Here is a 17,985-nt window from a genome sequence, read left to right as displayed (position 1 = left end):
CTCTAAAAACCAAAGGTTTTTTCGTTCAGCGTAAGTCGTGCGCACGACTTACGCTGAACGAAAAAACCAAAGGTTTTTAGAGGGTTCCGGTTTCGGAAGTTCAGATAAAGGGTAAGTCGTGCGCACGACCCCCCACCGACCCCCCCCCCCCCGCCGACCCTGACCCCCACCGACTTACGCTGAGCATCAGCATAAGTCGTGCGCATGACCCGACGCCGACCCGCCCGCGGACCCCCCCGCCGGCCCCGACCCCTGCCGACCCTCCTTCCGAAATCCGAATTTCTCCGAAAACTGAAACATGGCTGGTCCCGAGGTTTTCGGATAAAGGATAGTCTACCTGTATATCCTTCCTTAGGTAAGGAGACCAAAACTGTACATAATACTCCAGGTGTGGCCTCACCAGGGCCCTATATAATTTCAGTAAGATGTCTTTACTCTTATACTCAAATCCTCTTGTAGTAAAGGCCAACGTACCATTTGCTTTCTTAATTACTTGCTGTACCTGCATGTTAACTTTGTGATTCGTATACAAGGACACCCAGGTCCCTCTGAACACTAACATTCCCCAATCTCTCCATTTAAAAATACTCTGCTTTTCTATTTTTCCTACCAAAGTGGACAACTTCACATTTCTCCACATTATATTTCATATGCCATGTTCTTGTCCACTCACTTAGCCTGTCTCTATCCCCTAGAAGCCTCTTTGCATCCTCCTCACAACTTACAAAGCTAGGTGGGAATGTATCATCAGCAAACTTGGATATATTACATTTTGTCCCCTCATCCAAATCATTGATGTAGATTGTGAATAGCTGAGGCCCAAGCACTGATCCTTATGGTACCCCACTAGTTACAGCCTGCTAACCTGAAAATGACCCGTTTATTCCTACACTCTGTTTTCTGTCCATTAACCAATCCTCAATCCCATGCTAATATATTATCCCATGAGCCCTAATTTTGTTTAATAACCTTATTGAATGCGTTCTGAAAATCCAAATACACCACATCCACTGGTTCCCCCTTATCTATTCTGCTAGTTACAACTTCGTCAAACATGATTTCCCTTTCATAAATCCATGTTGACTCTGCCCAATCCTATTATTATTTTCTAAGTGCTCTGTTACTACGTCCTTAATAATAGATTCTAGCATTTTCCCTACTACTGATGTCGGGCTAACTGATCTGTAATTCCCCGTTTTCTATCTCTCTTTCTTAAATAGTGGGGTTACATTTGCTACCTTCCAATCCGCAGGAACCGTTCTAGAATCTATGGAATTTTGGAAGATGACAACCAATGCATCCACTATCTCTGTAGCCACCTCTTTTAAAATCCTAGGATGTAGGCCATCAGGTCCAGGGGATTTATCGGCTTTCAGTTCCATTAATTTCTCCGCTTTCAGTCCCATTAATTTCTCCAGTACTATTTTTTTAACTAATTTCTTTCAGTTCCTCATTCTCGCTAGAGCCTTGGTTCTCCACTAGTTCCGGGAGGTATTTTGTGTCGTCTTCTGTGAAGACGGACACAAAATATTTGTTTAATTTCTCTGCCATTTCCTTATTCTCCATTATAATTTCTCTTGTCTCAGTCTGTAAGGGACCCACGTTTACTTTCGCTAATCTTTTCCTTTTTACATACCTATAGAAGCTTTTACAGTCTGTTTTTGTGTCTCTCGCTAGTTTACTCTCATTCTATTTTCCCTTTCTTTATCAATTTCTTGGTCCTCCTTTGCTGAATTCTAAAATCCTCCCAATCCTCAGGCTTACTACTCATTTTGGCAACATTATAAGCCTCTTCCTTTAATACTATCTTTAATTTCTCTTGTTAGCCATGGTTAGATCATTTTCCCGTGGTGTTTTTAATCCTTAAGGGAATGTATATTCATTTAAATGTTTGCCATTGTTTTTCTACTGTCATTTTTTAATCTAGGTTCCAACCTACCTTAGCCAAGGCACCTCTCATACCTACATAGTTTGCTTTGTTCAGGTTTAGGACCCTAGTTTTGGACTTAACTAAGTCACTCTGAGAGCAGGCTGTGCTTCCACTGCAGCACTGAGACGTTGGGTCGTTTCCGCCTGTGCTGTAATGGAAGCAGCAACATCGCCCATCACACGCAGCATCATGGCTGGGTCGACATGGTGTCTCCTGGAGTCGCTCCTCATTTCCGTCCTGGAAATCAAAGCACCTAGCATTTTGGTGTGCATGGCCATCACCCTTCTTCTGAAGGCCGCCCAATTGAGGTGGTCATCTGAGTCCTGTGCAGCAGAGCTCGTGTGCAGACTTGCCCTCCCGGGAGCTGACACCCGTGCTACCCTTTCCCCCTGGCCTTGCTGCAGCCCACTCGTGCCCGGTACCTCGCCATGTGCAGATCCCGTCTCGATACTACCCTCTACATTCCATGCAGTGCCAGTTTCTGAGCGGGTGTCTGCGAGTATCAGATGCCGTGACGGTGTATCATTGTCGTCTTCTCCTTCACTCTCCTCTCCAGCATGAGGGACAGACTGGCCTGCTGGCAGTTCTTGGGTATCTGAAAACAGAAAGGCAAAAGAGTTGGGTTGTGGTGAGGGGAGAGGGGAAAGGAAGATATCCATGCATACACCATCAGCAGCTTGTAAGTGAGAAGAGATGGTGGGATGAGGGGGAAGTGGGATGTGGGAAGAAGGATTAGGAATAACCATACCGTCATTGTCAGCAAGGGCTTCAACTTCTCCTGTTGCCTCTGTCGCTGTCCCTCCAATGATGTCAAGCACAGACTCGCCCAGTTGCCCGAGAGTCTGTACAGCGGCTTGGCCGCCTCCTGTCTGCCGTTGTTCCTGCCGGTTTTGAGCCACCTTTGCCTGCATGAGAAAGGGAAGTGTGTCAGTGAGTGTAGTGCATTATGTTTGGGTGATGTGCCTGTCATAGTTGAATAGCTGTCAGTGTGTGCAAGGTGTGAAATGTGGGTGAGTGTTGCAGCAGTGGTAAAGTTGTGAGGGTGAAGTGAAGCCATGATTGTGAGGTATGAGTGATGATAGGTGAGTGATGGGGGTGTGGTGCATTGAGCAGTGTGTGAGGTACGTGGTGCAGATGGTGGAATATGGCATTTGCTGAAGCCTTCACTCACCTTGACCTGTCGTGTGAGGTCATTAAACGTCTTTCGGCATTGAATCCATGTCCTTGGCACGACACTGGTGGCCTTGATGTAGGTAGCTATCTCCTGCCAGAGCCTTCTACTGGTAGCCTTGGATGACTTCCTGCCACCCTGCGGGAACAGCTTCCCACCTTCTTTCAAGTGCCACTACCAAGGCCTCGAGTGCAGCATCTTTAAACCTTTTTCTTTTTCTCTCTCGCTCTCTCTCGGTTGCTGTGCCATGGCTTCCGGCTAACTGACAATGAGGTGCTGCTGCAACAAAGCGCCTCCCTTTAAGTAGTGCAGAGAGCCTAGGCCCAACATTACTGGCCATTAAACGGCACCCGATATTGGTCCACCTGTTGAGCGCTAAGCCAATCAGTGGCGTGTTTAGCACTGAGATCAGCGCTCCAATCATTATAATGAGCCAGCAGCACGAATTTTGCATACTGCCCGGACCACTTTCAACAGGCACAGCAAATGGTGCTGGCCTTTGACACCACCTGTTTTCAGGCCTTATCCAATTTCTAGGACCAAATCTTTAATCTGAGTTAAAGTTGTATTGAGTCTAATTTAGCATTGATCTGGATATTCAGTAAACTAATTGAGGACAATTTGGTGCAAATGCTGACACATGTTTGTTTGCAAACTATCTTGGTCCCAGTAGGATTAATAGTTACTGTATCGGATATTCGAGTCCAGTGCTTTTTTTTGAGGATGCTGCAAGAAATGGGTATGAAGTGATAGAGGAGGAGGAATTAAATAACTCATATCATTTATTTCTAACTTAAGGTCAAAAGACATCCTGTAGCTGGAAGCGTTCATTCTCCTATTTTAAAATAATCTCTAGTTTTTCCCCAAAGATCCCTGCTGGGACTTGTTAATATTGAGTTATACTGAATGAATTATAGTTCTATTAATGAACTCAATCGGAACTAATTATTTTTCAATATATTGGTTACATGCAGTCTCCTGTAATGTCAGTCTGCTTTGCCCGATTTCACCCGAACTTGGTAGTCGGTGGTACATACTCCGGACAAATTGTTCTATGGGACAACCGCAGTCACAGACGAACTCCAGTTCAACGAACACCTCTTTCTGCTGCTGCTCACACTGTAAGTAAAATATTCGTATACCTGAATGTATTATTTGAACTTTTTTACTTCCCCATTCCAATTCATTCAGCAAATAATTGTGCATGTATTTGTAGAATGACATAGAAATTATAACAGCATTTGGCCTGACCGCTCTGTGTTGGTATAAACCCTCCACATGACCAGTAGGTCGAATTCCAAGGGGGAAAAATTGGGCTGATTTGCACCTCTCATTAGCGCCTCCGGGGGCGCTAACGGGGCGCAAATCCCCTAGTGCCCAGGCACGGCACCGCTAACGCCTCCCGCAAAATTCACCAGGAGGTTAGTGGCGCCGGTAGCGCCCTGCGGCGCTGCGCCGCCGCCAATGATGTCATCGCCGTGCGCAGCGCCCCGGCCGCAAACTTCCCTTGCGCCCCCTGACCTATCGCCGGACGATATGTCCGACAGGGTCAGGGGGGTGTTTTTGCAGCGGCGGTGGCGGCGCTACTTAAAGGGCAGGTGTCGGGCAGCCATTTTTTTTGGTCAACTGCCAGCACCTGCCCCCTTCCCCTTATTTTCCTCGGGGTGCCGACCGGGATCACTCAGCTTGGCACTCCTCTTGAGTGGTGCACGCAGCACTAGATCCCGCCCCTTTAATCAGGGGTGGAGGCCTGCAATGACGTGGCGCTGTTGCACGTAGCGCTGCGATCTTCAGTTGTAGCGCCCGAAGAAGGAGGTGGCGCGCTTCCAGTAGCGCTCCACTTCCTGCTTGGGGTGCTACTAATGAATGTCTGGCGGAGGGGCGCTAACTTTTTCGGGGTGCTAATGTTAATTTTTCCCCCCAAGTGTTTGCCCTGTTCTTTGGATGAGGAATTGAGTACTCGGTAAAAATCTGTTTATTCAGCATGTTGAGTATAGCTTCACATTCCCCAGATTAAATTTCAAAATTAGCATAATTTGCAGATGCAGGACTTCAACAGATAAATATCCAGTGCTTAAGAATTAAAACGTAGTGACGGCTTTTGATTTTGGAAACTGTAGTATCATAATCAGATAAATTGCAAGCAGTATTTTTCATAGAATCTTAGAATGACACCGTACAGAAGGAGGTCATTTGGCCCACCGTGCCTGTGCTGGCTGTTTGAAAGAGCTATCCAATTAGTCCCACTCCTCTGCTGTTTCCCCATAGCCTTGCAATTTTTTCCCCTTCAATTATTTATCCAATTCCCTTTTGAAAGTTACTATTGAATCTGCTTCCACCACCCTTGCAGGCAGTGCATTCCAGATCATAACAGCTCACTGTGTATTTGTTCCCCCTCATGTTGCCTCTGGTTCTTTTGCCAATTACCTTAATTCTGTGTCCTCTGGTTACCATCCCTTCTGCCACTGGAAACAGTTTCTCTTTATTTACTCTATCAAAACCCTTCAAGATTTTGAACACCTCTATCAAATCTCCCCTCCTCCTTCTCTGCTCTAAGAACAACCCCAGCTTCTCTAGTCACTCCACATAACTGAAGTTACTTATCCCTGATACTATTCTAGTAAATCTCTTCTGAACCCTCTCCAAGGCCTTGACATCTTTCCTAAAGTCTGGTGCCCATAATTGGCCACAATACTTCTGCTGAGGCCTAACCAGTGTTTTATTCAAGAAGGAGTTAGATATATTTCTTAAGGCTAAGGGGATCAAGGGATATGAGGAGAAAACAGGGACAGGGTACTGAATTTGGATGATCAGCCATGATTGCATTGAATGGCGGAGCAGGCTCGAGGGGCCGAATGGCCTACTCTTGCTCCTATCTTCTATGTTTATGAAGATTTAGCATAACTTTCTTGCTTTTGAACCCTCTTCCTCTATTTATAAAGCCAAGGATCCCGTATGCCTTTTTAACAGCCTTCTCAACTTGTCCTGCCACCTTCTAAGTATTGTGTATGTATACCCGCAGGTGTGTCCCTTTAAAATTGTACAATTTAGTTCTTTCCTAATGTTTCCTACCAAAATTAATCACTTTAAAATTAAATAGGTATCAATTGGTACAATACATTGTGTGAATTATTCAATATTTTCCCATCAAAAGTGACCTTGAATTAATATTGAAGTATTAAAACTTGACCATCAGCCGTATAATATATTAAAAATATTGCATGAGCGTGCATTTCCTGTCTACAAAACCTTACTCTCACTTTCCAAAGATTTTCACCATTGTACTTGTTTTCTTTTAGCATCCTGTGTACTGTGTGAATGTCGTCGGAACGCAGAATGCTCACAATCTAATCACAGTTTCCACAGATGGAAAGATGTGTTCCTGGAGCCTAGATATGCTGACTCAACCACAAGTAAGCTGATTCCTGCACCGTTTGCCTGGGTCAGATTAAATGTTACTAATTAGTTACATCAAAAAAGAAAAATTGTAACTAATAAATGGGTTGTGGTCATGAGTAAAATGTTTATATATGTATGTACAGTATATATTTCAGTAAATTTACAAGGTGGGAGTTGTCTACTGGGGAATGAAATGTTTGTTGACGGTGAGCAGTCTAGGGTGAAGTGTGGAATGGTGAGATCCACGGTAAAGCTACTGCTAGTTTGCCCCAAGAGAGTTGACATTTATCTTAACCTTGGAAGAGCATCCTGCACTAACTCACTGTAAATACCTCCTTTGCTCATAACTGTCATTGTATGTCCTTTGCAAGCGAGACCACCAGTTTGTGCCAAATTGGGCAGTTTTGTATTGGGGACTTGTACCCACTAAGAATTGGGCTGAAACTGAAAGATCTTTCCGGCCAACATAGAGGAGATTCCTTGTATTGATCTAGCATGGATTTGAATCCTTGTTCCAGAGTTGAAAATGCTCCACACGGTCCCTGATAGCAAAAGATACTAAAGAATAGCACCATGAAATGTAGCCACAAAAAGCACTTAATGGTATTGTATAAATGCCAAACCAAGGCAGCAAGATAATGTGGTTGAACACTTCTGTAATTCACCCACATTGTACATTCCTGTCTCAGTCATGCCATTCAAAAAAAAACACAACACGAAGGCTAGTTGCTTCTCCATAAGATGGAAAGGTAAGATACATTCCCAAAGTTGGATGACACAAACATTCCTATGTGCTTGCTAGATGGTAACTGAAACATAATGTTCAGGACACAATTCAACAAACAATGTGCCAGCATAGCCAAACCTGTTTGTAGGGGTCTAACTGGAGAGAAGAAAACCAATAATAATGAGGGAGGAAAATATGAAACCAGTTAAAATCACCCCCACCCCCCCACAGGTAATTTGAATAAAATTCCAGAATATTTATCAGTCCTTACACCTAATTATTCAACTCTAGCTGGCTGTTTTCCAAAGATAATGGGGTTGATTTTCGTGGGGCCGTCAGGCGGGGTTTCAGGCGTGGGGGGGGGGGAAATCCTGAATTCGGGGGTCCCGACACCATCCCGCCCAAAACCTCGCTCCACGCAACTTTCAGAGGCGGCGGGTACCCGCCCCACACTGGGACCCGCCGAAACCAGGCGGGAAGGGATTAGTGCCAATTAACTGCCTGTTAACAGGCAGTTTTTAGCCTAATCCCTATTTTGAGGGGTTTCGTGTGGGATTCCCGACGGCTACAAACCACGCCAGGTTAGAGCAGGTGGGCCGTTGGGTTGAAGGAGTTGGAGGGGTCACGATGTCGGTGTTCAGGTGAGTGATGGATGCATGAGTGCAAAGGTAAGTGTGTTTGGTGTGTCTAAAGTGTGTAAAGAACTTTTACTTACCTATACTTACCTTAACAGCCTTTCTTCCTGTAGCCGTCGGAAGCCCATCACTCAGCCGGAACTTAAAGCTGAACGGCTGCGATCTGTGAAAAGTGACAGCCTTCAGCTTTGAGTGCCGGTGTGAGTTCTAACTGAGTCTGTGCAGAAGGACTCATGTCAGAACTCAGACTGTCAGTGTTTCACAGCTTGAAACAGCTGTGAAACACTGATATTTCATCTGTCAAGAACTCTTGACAGATGAAATTGCTGTCTGTGACGTCACCTGTTGCCAGGTGGCCCTTAATTGGCCTGCTGAGCCCGCTGGACAGGCTCAACAAGGTCAATCAAGGGAAAATCGCGCAGATTGGCCGGACGTCGAAGTAGGCGGGTCTAAAACCCGAAAGTTGTAGTCCCACCTTCTTCCCGACAGCTTCAGGAAAATCGACCCCAACATGTCCATAGACCTAGCAAAGGAAACATTTGTTTCATTAAATATTTTGTTATACCTGTCTATACTTAATCCTATAAGCTTCAGTCCTATCCCTAACTATTAACTAGATTCTTTTTAAAAGTGTTAATCAACATAACATTCATTGTTTTTGGTGGGAGTCTTCCACATATCGACTACGTTGGAAGAAAATCTAGTTTGCTTTTCATTTCTCAACTCACATGAGCTACCTAATTTTATACGTGTGTTATGTAGTTCAGTGCTGAGGTTTGTGTATCTTTCTTCAAAGATAAACTGCTGAAATGTTGCCCGAGGCATGCTTCCATTGAATGAACTTCTATTTTTTGATGTCCGCAGAACTATAATGTTTGTTACATTAACAGGACAAAAAAAATTTGCTACTCTAGGAAGTTATTTGCTGTTTTTGGGAGCAAAGTCCTAGTTGGGCCCATCATCAAGCAACTGGAACGAATTGGGTTATAAAATGTCTGTTCCCTTACCGATCAGAAACTAACACTGTCTCAGCTCATTCTTCTTCTGCTATGACCACTTTATAGATAGCTTTTGTATATTGACCCACAAAGTGGTTACCTGGAGAAAATTGAATGCTTTGCATGTACAAAGAATTATTGGCTTGATACCACATTTGGAACTAAAAGCACTTTAATGCATTTGTTCCCCACGTTAGTTGTAGGCTTCTTGCCTTGAGTTTTTGCACTGGTTTGGTGTAGTGGCGCTTCTTAGTTTCCAAACAGGCAGGCCACTGGGCTGTGGGGCTTTTAACATCGAGTAGACGCGTGTCGAAATAAAACGTTCCCAAACGTAGCTTTGTCTTTTAAACGGTTTACTATAACACTTAACAAACGGAATTACAAAGCAAACACGTATAAACGAACACGGTCAAAAACTGTACTGCTCCAAACCTCACAGCTTCTGCCTCTTTCACCACGTGCAGTTTAAAACTGTAAGATGGCTGCACCCATGTGTGGCTTAGGGACTGTTCCATTGTGGCAAGAATGAAGGGGGTGTCGGACTATACTACTGGAGCAAGAAAATGGGGGGTTTCTTAATACAATAAGTCGTTCAGGTAAATTAACTGTATTATGCCATTTAGCCACTATTTTAAAGTATTTTCTTAAGCTTTTATGGCTCTTACATTTGGTATAATCCATATGAATATATGGAGATTGAATGAATCAGAAAGAATGTTAAGTTAGCTGCTGAAATTTTAAAACTCCTCTTGCATTCCTGCCTGGCTGTTCCTTTTCTGACTTGATGCAATTTAGTGGTTTTCAAACATTTTTATGTGCCTGTATGTTTTAATTTGCTTGTTGTTCCTACTTGTCTATGTCCATTTCTGGTCAAAGGAATATGCTACAACTAGTTTCTTGTATCGGATGTTGTGGAAGATTACTTGACTTGGATACTTGGAAGTTTTTAAAGGAGCATCATCTCTGGGTGTTTATACACTCAGATGTTCAATTTCCATATACTGTAACCACATAAAAATAAGGATGACCTTGCAGTTTACAAATAATCAGATTCTTTTGATTGTGAGAATCTTTCTTTGAATGAGAGCACATTTGTGAACTGAGATCTAAACAAGTAAAAATCATGTGCATTAAGTTCAGTCGTGCCTACAAATTGTACAAATATTTTGTTCCATTGGATCTGAATAACCGTGTTTATACAATGAAAATTGTGGGAAAAATCAGCACTTTGAGAGCGATTTGTTTCTATAAATCTTTTTTTTTAAATAAAGAGTACTTATTTCAGCAGTAATTGAGTGGCATCCAGTAGAATGCAATAATGAGGACTGATGCACTGTTCATTGTGATGATTCTTTGTGGCCATGCAAAATATATCTCATTGGTATACAGGGATACTTTCATTCTACAACTAATCTTTAAACTCCGTGATTAATTTAATCCAGAGCATTCACACGGTATGTCATTCGAAGAATTGAATTGCAAATACATACTGCAGAAATGCTACTGTAGGGCTAATTATAAGGAAATGGCAATGCTTTCTGACAAAAGCATATTTCTCTCCCTCTCCCCATCTAGCATTTTTGTGTACTCGATGGGTTTGTGTAAAATAATATAATTTTATTGTATAGTGTATAATAAAATTTGCTGTTCAGCAAATCAGTGCTTGCTGTGCTGTCCAGTTTAATGTAAATTATAGTATTTTGCCTTTTGACAGACATGAGCCATAATCTGAAATGTCCAAATATATATCGGTCAAGGATGAACAAGTGCAAGTGCAAGTGAAAGTCAAATTAATGTCACCAGTGTGTAACTGTGCTCATAATAAACACCCTGTTTTAAGTGTACATCAAAACCACAACACTATATAATTTTATACTAAAATAAATTGCAGTTTACAGTAATTGCTTAAACAGCTTCTTGCCTAAATAGATTTGTCATTTTAAAAGCTTGTGTAGTTCAGAATGCGTTAATTGATTAGTGAGTCACTGAAACATCCTCTGATGTTGTACTTCAGAGTTATCACAGCAGAGGATACAATTGCTTGTTTTCTGCACACAACACATGTGGAGAGTGAAGTATTTGACTTGGAGACTAGGGTCCTCAATTTAAATAAAGGAAACTACAATGGTATGAGGCGCGAGTTGGCTAGGATTGATTGGGGAACATTACTTAAAGGGTTGATGGTGGATAGGCAATGGCAAACATTTAAAGATCACATGGATGAACTACAGAATTTGTTCATCCCTGTTTGGCATAAAAATAAAACAAAGAAGGTGACTCAGCCGTGGCTAACCAGGGAAATTAGGGATAGCATAAGATCCAAGGAGAGGACATATAAATTGGCCAGAAAAAGCAGCAAACCTGAGGATTGGGAGCAGTTTAGGATTCAGCAAAGGAGGACAAAGGGATTAATTAAGAGGGGGAAAATAGAGTACGAGAGTAAGCTTCCAGGGAACATAAATACTGACTGTAAAAGCTTCTATAGATATGTGAAGAGAAATAGATTGGTGAAGTCAAGCGTAGGTCCCTTGCAGTCAGAATCAGGGGAATTTATAATGGGGAATAAAGAAATGGCAGACCAATTAAATACATACTTTGGTTCTGTCTTCACAAAGGAGGACACAAATAACCTCCCAGAGATGTCGGGGAACATAGGGGCTAATGAGAGAGAGGAACTGAATGAAATCAGTATTTGTAGGAAAATGGTGTTAGGAAAATTGATGGGATTGAAGGCCGATAAATCCCCAGAGCCTGATAATCTACATCCTAGGGTACTTAAGGAAGTGGCCCTAGAAATAGTAGATGCATTGCTGGTCATCTTCCAAAATTCTATAGGCTCTGGAACAGTTCCCATGGATTGGAGGGTAGCTAATGTAACCCCACTATTCAAAAAAGGTGGTAGAGAGAAAACGGGGAATTATAGACCGGTAAGCCTGACATCGGTAGTGGGGAAAATGCTAGAGTCCATTATAAAAGATGTAATAGCAGAGCACTTGGAAAACAGTGACAGGATCGGACAAAGTCAACCTGGATTTACAAAAGGTAAATTGTGCTTGACTAATCTACTGGAATTTTTTGAGGATGTAACTGGTAGAATAGATAAGGGAGAACCAGTGGATGTGGTGTATTTGGACTTTCAGAAGGCTTTCGATAAGGTCCCGCATAAGAGATTAGCGTGTAAAGTTAAGACACATGGGATTGGGGTAAGGTACTGACTTAGATAGAGAACTGGTTGGCAGACAGGAAGCAAAGAGTTGGAATAAACGGGTCTTTATCCGAGTGGCAGGCAGTGACTAGTTGGGTAGTGCAGGGATCGGTGCTAGGACCCCAGCTATTCACAATATATATTCATGATCTAGACGAGGGAACTAGATGTAATATCTCCAAGTTTGGTATGTTGGCCTTCATAGTGAGAGGATTCGAATACAGGAGCAAGGATGTCTTGCTGCAGTTGTACAGGGCCTTGGTGAGACCACACCTTGAGTATTGTGTGGAGTTTTGGTCACCTTATCTGAGGAAGGATGTTCTTGCCATGGAGGAAGTGCAGCGAAGATTCAGCAGACTGATACCTGGGATGGCAGGAATGACGTATGAGGAGAGATTGGGTTATATTCGCTGGAGTTTAGAAGAATGAGAGGGGATCTCATTGAAACTTATAAAATTCTAATAGGACTAGACAGACTAGATGCAGGAAGGATGTTCCCGATGGCGGGGGAGTCCAGAACCAGGGGTCACAGTCTAAAGATGAGGGGTAAGCCATTTAGGACTGGGATGAAGAGGAATTTCTTCACCCAGAGAGTGGTGAACCTGTGGAATTCTCTACCACAAAAGGCAGTTGAGGCCAATTCATTAAATATATTCAAGAAGGAGTTAGATATATTTCTTAAGGCTAAAGGGATCAAGGGATATGGGGAGAAAGCAGGGACAGGGTACTGAATTTGGATGATCAGCCATGATCTTATTAAATGGCGGAGCAGCCTCGCGGGCCCGAATGGCCTACTCCTGCTCCTATCTTCTATGTTTCTATGTTTCATATTCATGATAAACACATAACTTAGTCAGTATTCACATACTGTCAGCATGAACATTCAAAGTGAAGTTCTTTATTTAAACTGATAGGATAGTTTAACTTTCCTACTGTACACACTTTGATTTCTGTAACCTCCACCAGTGCTACAACACTCTGAGATCTTTGCGCTCCTCCAATTCTGGCCTCTTGCGCATTCCTATTTTCATCACTCCACCATTGGCGGCCGTGCCTGCAACTGCCTAGGCCTTAAGCTCTGTAATTCCCTCCCTAAACCTCTGAACCCCTCTCTCCTCCTTAAAACCTACCTCTTCGACCCCCTGTCCTAATATCTCTTCATGTGGTTCGGTAACAAATTTTGTCTGATAACGCTCCTATGAAGGACCTTAGGATGTTTTGCTATGTTAAAGGCGCTATATAAATGCATCAGTTTTTTTTTACTGATTGCAGTAATGATAACATCCTGACCTTGTGTTTATGGGGATGTTACCACTACAATAGGTTGTTTGATGGTAGGCTTCGTTTCCAGAACAGCCTATAAAATGCAGTTATGTTGGTCACTATAGAAAGCTCTCACTTGAACAAATACTAAATTATATACAGTCCAAGGAAGAGGATACTTTCTAGTAGAGATTCGAAGAATGGCAGAGATAATTCTGCCACCTGCCCCATCCAAACCGCCATGATGGCAGTGTGGTTCTTCTCATGAAACCTCACCCTGGTCTCTCCCTCTACTCCTCTGGCACCTTCTCCTTTGAGCCCCTCACCTTGTTCCAACCCTCTTGCTTCTCCTTTAAATTCCTCATTCGCTACCACCCACTCACCAGGTTATCCTCATTCCTTTCCTCCCTCAGCTCCTGCACTGAGCGACCCCTCATCCTCTGTGATTTCAACCTCCATTTCAGGTTGCCTTGCCCTCTCTGCTCTGAGTTTTCTGCCTGCCTGTCCTCCCTTAACCTCTTCCTCCGTATAATCTCACCATATTCACGACCACTCCCTTGACCTGGTCATGTCATGTGGCCATTCTATTCCCATCATCTCAATCACCGACAAGGCCATCTCTGATTCTTTGTATCCCACACCACTCTCATCCCCCTTCAACCCCTACTTCCTCTGCATCTGCCCCATGAAAAAAAACTCCCTCAAGTCACAACGGCACTTTCAAACTCCCAACTGTAGCATTTGACCCTCTTGTCCACAATACTTCTGCAGCTGTCGATCTGCTCGCTCACTCCCTCCACCTATGGGTTAATTTGAGATGGTCATCATGGAGTTGAGAGTGTTAGGTTATTCTTGACCATCTCAGTTCATCAAGGAAATTACCAAGTATGTAGACAAAGGAAACTCAATGGATGTGTATATTTTAACTTTTTAAAAAGTGTTTGATAAAGTGCCACATAAGAGATTTGCCAAAATTAGGCGTATGGTGTTGAAGATAAAAGTGGTGGCATGGAGAGAGGGGTGGCTGAAGGATAAAAAGCAGAATAAAAATAAATGGATATTTCTCAAATTGGTAACATTTAGTTAGTGGTGTGCCCCAGAGATCTGTGTTGGGACTTCTCTTATTTTCATACACATATAAATGATTTTACATAGCATAGATCGAATAGCATCAAAAATTTGCTGCTGATCTCAAATTAAGGGGTATGGTAACCTGTGACAAAGAATGTAAAAGACTTTGAGCACAGATATACATCAAATGTACTTCAATGTATATAAATGTAAAAACAAAAAGTAGTTTTTGAGGGGAAAAAGAAGAGGCTGAAAATATACCCTAACTGGTAAAATTCTCAATGGAATGGAGGAACAGAGAAACTTGATGATGCAGAGCCACAGATATCTGTAAACGTAAAATTGTAATTGTAATTGTAAAATTGTAAAATTAAATGCTGTCAATGGAGCAAATCAGCTTTTAAGCTTTATACATGGGTCCATTGAGTAAAATACCAAAGAGATAAGGAATCTGCACAAGACATTAGTTAGGCCACAGTTCGAGTACTATGTTCAGTTTTTGCCATTCGAAGAAAGATATTGAGGCATGGATAAAGTGCAGCCTAGATTTACAAGAATGATACCAGGATGACGAAATGCAAAGTCAGAATCCTCTCTCTCTTCCCCCAACCAGTTGGCTGGAAGGAGGATCACCAAGCTAGGGGTGAGGAGTCAAGTTGCTTTAAATAATGGGGTTGTGAGGATCATTTCAAAGGGAAACTGTAATGAAATGGCTCATAGAACAGACTACAGCTGGTCTAGAGAGGAGGTCAGCACACAGTCTAGGAGGTCAAGGGCTGTTACAAGGCATGAGACTACCTGGTATGTAGTGATGGCGAAAGCAGAGAATCTGACATTGTAATTGCTTCTGATCAAGGTGAAGAATTAGCTATTAAAAAAAAGTGCTTGCATGATACAGAATCTAGTCTGATTAGTATGATCAGTACCTGGAGGAAAGTGGACAACAATGTTCCCTGGACAACAATGTTTCAGGGATGCTGCGCAGCCGGCTTGCCAGCTTTTCAATAGAAAAAAACATTTTGAATGGGCGGCAGAGCCATTTAAGGGGCCGCGTGGCCCGAAAAAAAATACAGGGAACATTGGGCAACTATTTATAGTGTTGAGTGGCAAAAGTGTAGCTGGTCCATTGTGGCTGGGTGGAAAAGAAGGGCTTGCAGCATCCTTTTGATTTGATGCCCTATTAGGAAATTATATAAATTATGAAATATCTGTAGAGATATCTGTACACTTAAGAAAAAGTATCTTGTGTGGTAATCCAGAGTCGAGCTAAGGCCAAGATATAAATCTGGCTGAGGCAGCTCCAACTCCATCTTCAGCATTGGATATGGACTGTCTCATGCCCAAGAAGGGGTCTCCCAACCCATGTCAGCAAACAGACTACATGTGGTGGAGGTCCTCACTAAAGAGTTCTCGGTTCATGGGGCAGAAGATCTGCTACATTAAGTCTACAGTCACTTAGGGAAACCTAGGCAGTTTGGTAAAACTGAGGCTCAATGGACTGACCCCACACTAGAAGCTGAGAGCTCAGGCACATCCATGTCCTTAGCAGATACAGCCCTCATCTCTACCGCCCATCACTGTAGCAGTCAACGCAGACTTCATGGATTTGGGGATTTTTAACCGCTATTAAAAACTGGACAGGCTGTTTGCGGGGGGGGGAGCAGTGTAAAACCCAGTCAAGCTGGAGATGACTCATTCGTATGGAAAGGAACTGTCCTGGGAACAATGGCCCGAGAGGCCCACTCCCAAGTCTTGATTAACAAGGCTGACGACTCATTGTTCTAGTCAAGATGAACTCGTTAAGTTAATCGGCAGGAAGATCGAAAAGAGATCAAAAACCATTTCAAACCATTCAAAGAGATCGAAAACCCATTCCCCCAGGCCATGTGTCCATTAAAACCACAGACAACGGTTTGTGTATTGGAGGGGTATAAAAATAGCAGTTTGGATAGCTCGCTCGCTCTCCTGCCCTCCACACAACGTAACATCAAGAAGAGCTGAGCCTTGCTCTTCCAACCGAGACGAACGTCGACTAAGGCTGGGATTCGCATGCCGCAAGGCTGGTACGGAACCAGGTAGCCGAGACGTACGGGAGGAAGCTGCAAGCAGGATAAAAGGGGCAATCTAGGTGAGCATTGCCAAGCCTACACACCAACAAGATCACTTAGCTGTGTGAGGGGGTGCCTGTATGTTCCTACCAAACCAGAGGGGGTTTAGCGTTGGAAGGGTCCTGTGATAGTTTAATTCACGGGAAGGTGTTTTTTGGCTGTGGTAAGTCAGCACAGCAGGGGCTTGTTGGACAAGTCAGGGTTGTACTGTTTTAAACTGTACTGTTGTGTTCACACCGCTTGTACTGTATGCGAGTGGAGTGTTTTTTGTTAACCTTAATAAACACTGTACGGGTGAGCCCAAAAACGCTGTCCGTGTTCAAATCTGTCCTCCGTAATCCCCATCGTCCAGAACTTGTAGTAAGGGGGTTTGCGTTCTCGCTACGGGCGGGGCGAAACCACTTACAATAATTGGCGATTGCGGCAGGGGCCATAGGAAATTGGCCACCGCAAAATGGTTATATCACCTCCCCCCACCCCCACCGAGTCTATGGAGGGAGGGGTATGGTTACAAGGATAAGCTTTTAATTCTACAGTATGGTACAAAATCTTTGGCGGGATAGGAACTGGAAGTGTTCCAACAGATATTGGTGCCTCAAGTTGTATTGTTTGCTGCAACACTCCTACTGTGCACCAATTGCAACAACAACAGTTCTACTGGCGCAACACCTGCACATACTATGCCATTGTAGGATGTATAAAGCATGTCAGAATGGGTAAACCAGGGGAATGACACGAAAGCACAGCTTCAGGCTCTGTCTATTATTAACAAACCTTATTAAAGTGTGGAAATAATTATGGTAGGCTCCGTGTTTGTCAGGAGAACTTCGGGCATCTATTAACGTGGTAGATTATGTAGCTTTTTGCAGTAGCTCTCGCATTAGTGGGCACAGATGTTATGGGTGACACTTTGTTAGAAATGTTCACAATAGTTGGATTACCAGAAAAGTCTGACAAGGCTGCTAATTTTAATGTCCCAGTTATGGTAATAGTACAAGGTAAAGTAGCTGTGTTCCACCAACTGGTAGAAAGGTTTAATGACACCCTGAGGCGCACTCAGTATGTATACGTTGAACAAAATCGCAATGACTGGATAAGAAAGTACCATACCTCATCTTTGCATATGGAAAGGTGCCTCGAGTTGACTGGTTTTTCATTGTTTGAGCTGCTGTATGGACACTGCTGTGTGCTGTGAGGAGGATGCAGAGAAACTCCAGTATGATTTGGACAGGTTGGGTGATTGGGCAGATGCATGGCAAATGCAGTACTTATAATGTGGATAAATGCAAGGTTATCCACTTTGGTGGCAAAAACAGGCAGACAAATTATTATCTGAATAGCAATAGATTGGGAAAAGGGGAAGTGCAACGAGACCTGGGTGTCCTTGTGCACCAGTCGCTGAAGGTAAGCATGCAGGTGCAGCAGGCGGTTAAGAAGGCAAATGGTATGTTGGCCTTCGTAGCGAGAGGATTTGAGTA

General features: G+C 43.3%; 1 protein-coding gene across 5 annotated transcripts in view; it reads left to right on the top strand.

Annotated features, from left to right (window-relative positions):
- The window catches only part of dync1i1a (dynein cytoplasmic 1 intermediate chain 1a), a 281,234-nt gene that overhangs the window by 197,458 nt on the left and 65,791 nt on the right, over positions 1 to 17,985 (top strand). For all 5 annotated transcript variants that reach the window (XM_085988332.1, XM_085988335.1, XM_085988333.1 and 2 more), the window contains 2 exons: positions 4,076 to 4,222; positions 6,401 to 6,514. In XM_085988332.1, coding sequence (XP_085844458.1) covers positions 4,076 to 4,222; positions 6,401 to 6,514 — 261 coding nt within the window. The remainder of the gene's footprint in view (positions 1 to 4,075; positions 4,223 to 6,400; positions 6,515 to 17,985) is intronic.

Source organism: Somniosus microcephalus, chromosome 5, assembly GCF_052327205.1.
Source record: "Somniosus microcephalus isolate GS21.2 chromosome 5, FLI_Smic_1.0, whole genome shotgun sequence".
Taxonomy (NCBI): Eukaryota; Metazoa; Chordata; class Chondrichthyes; order Squaliformes; family Somniosidae; genus Somniosus; species Somniosus microcephalus.
This window is presented reverse-complemented; position numbering and strand designations above follow the sequence as displayed.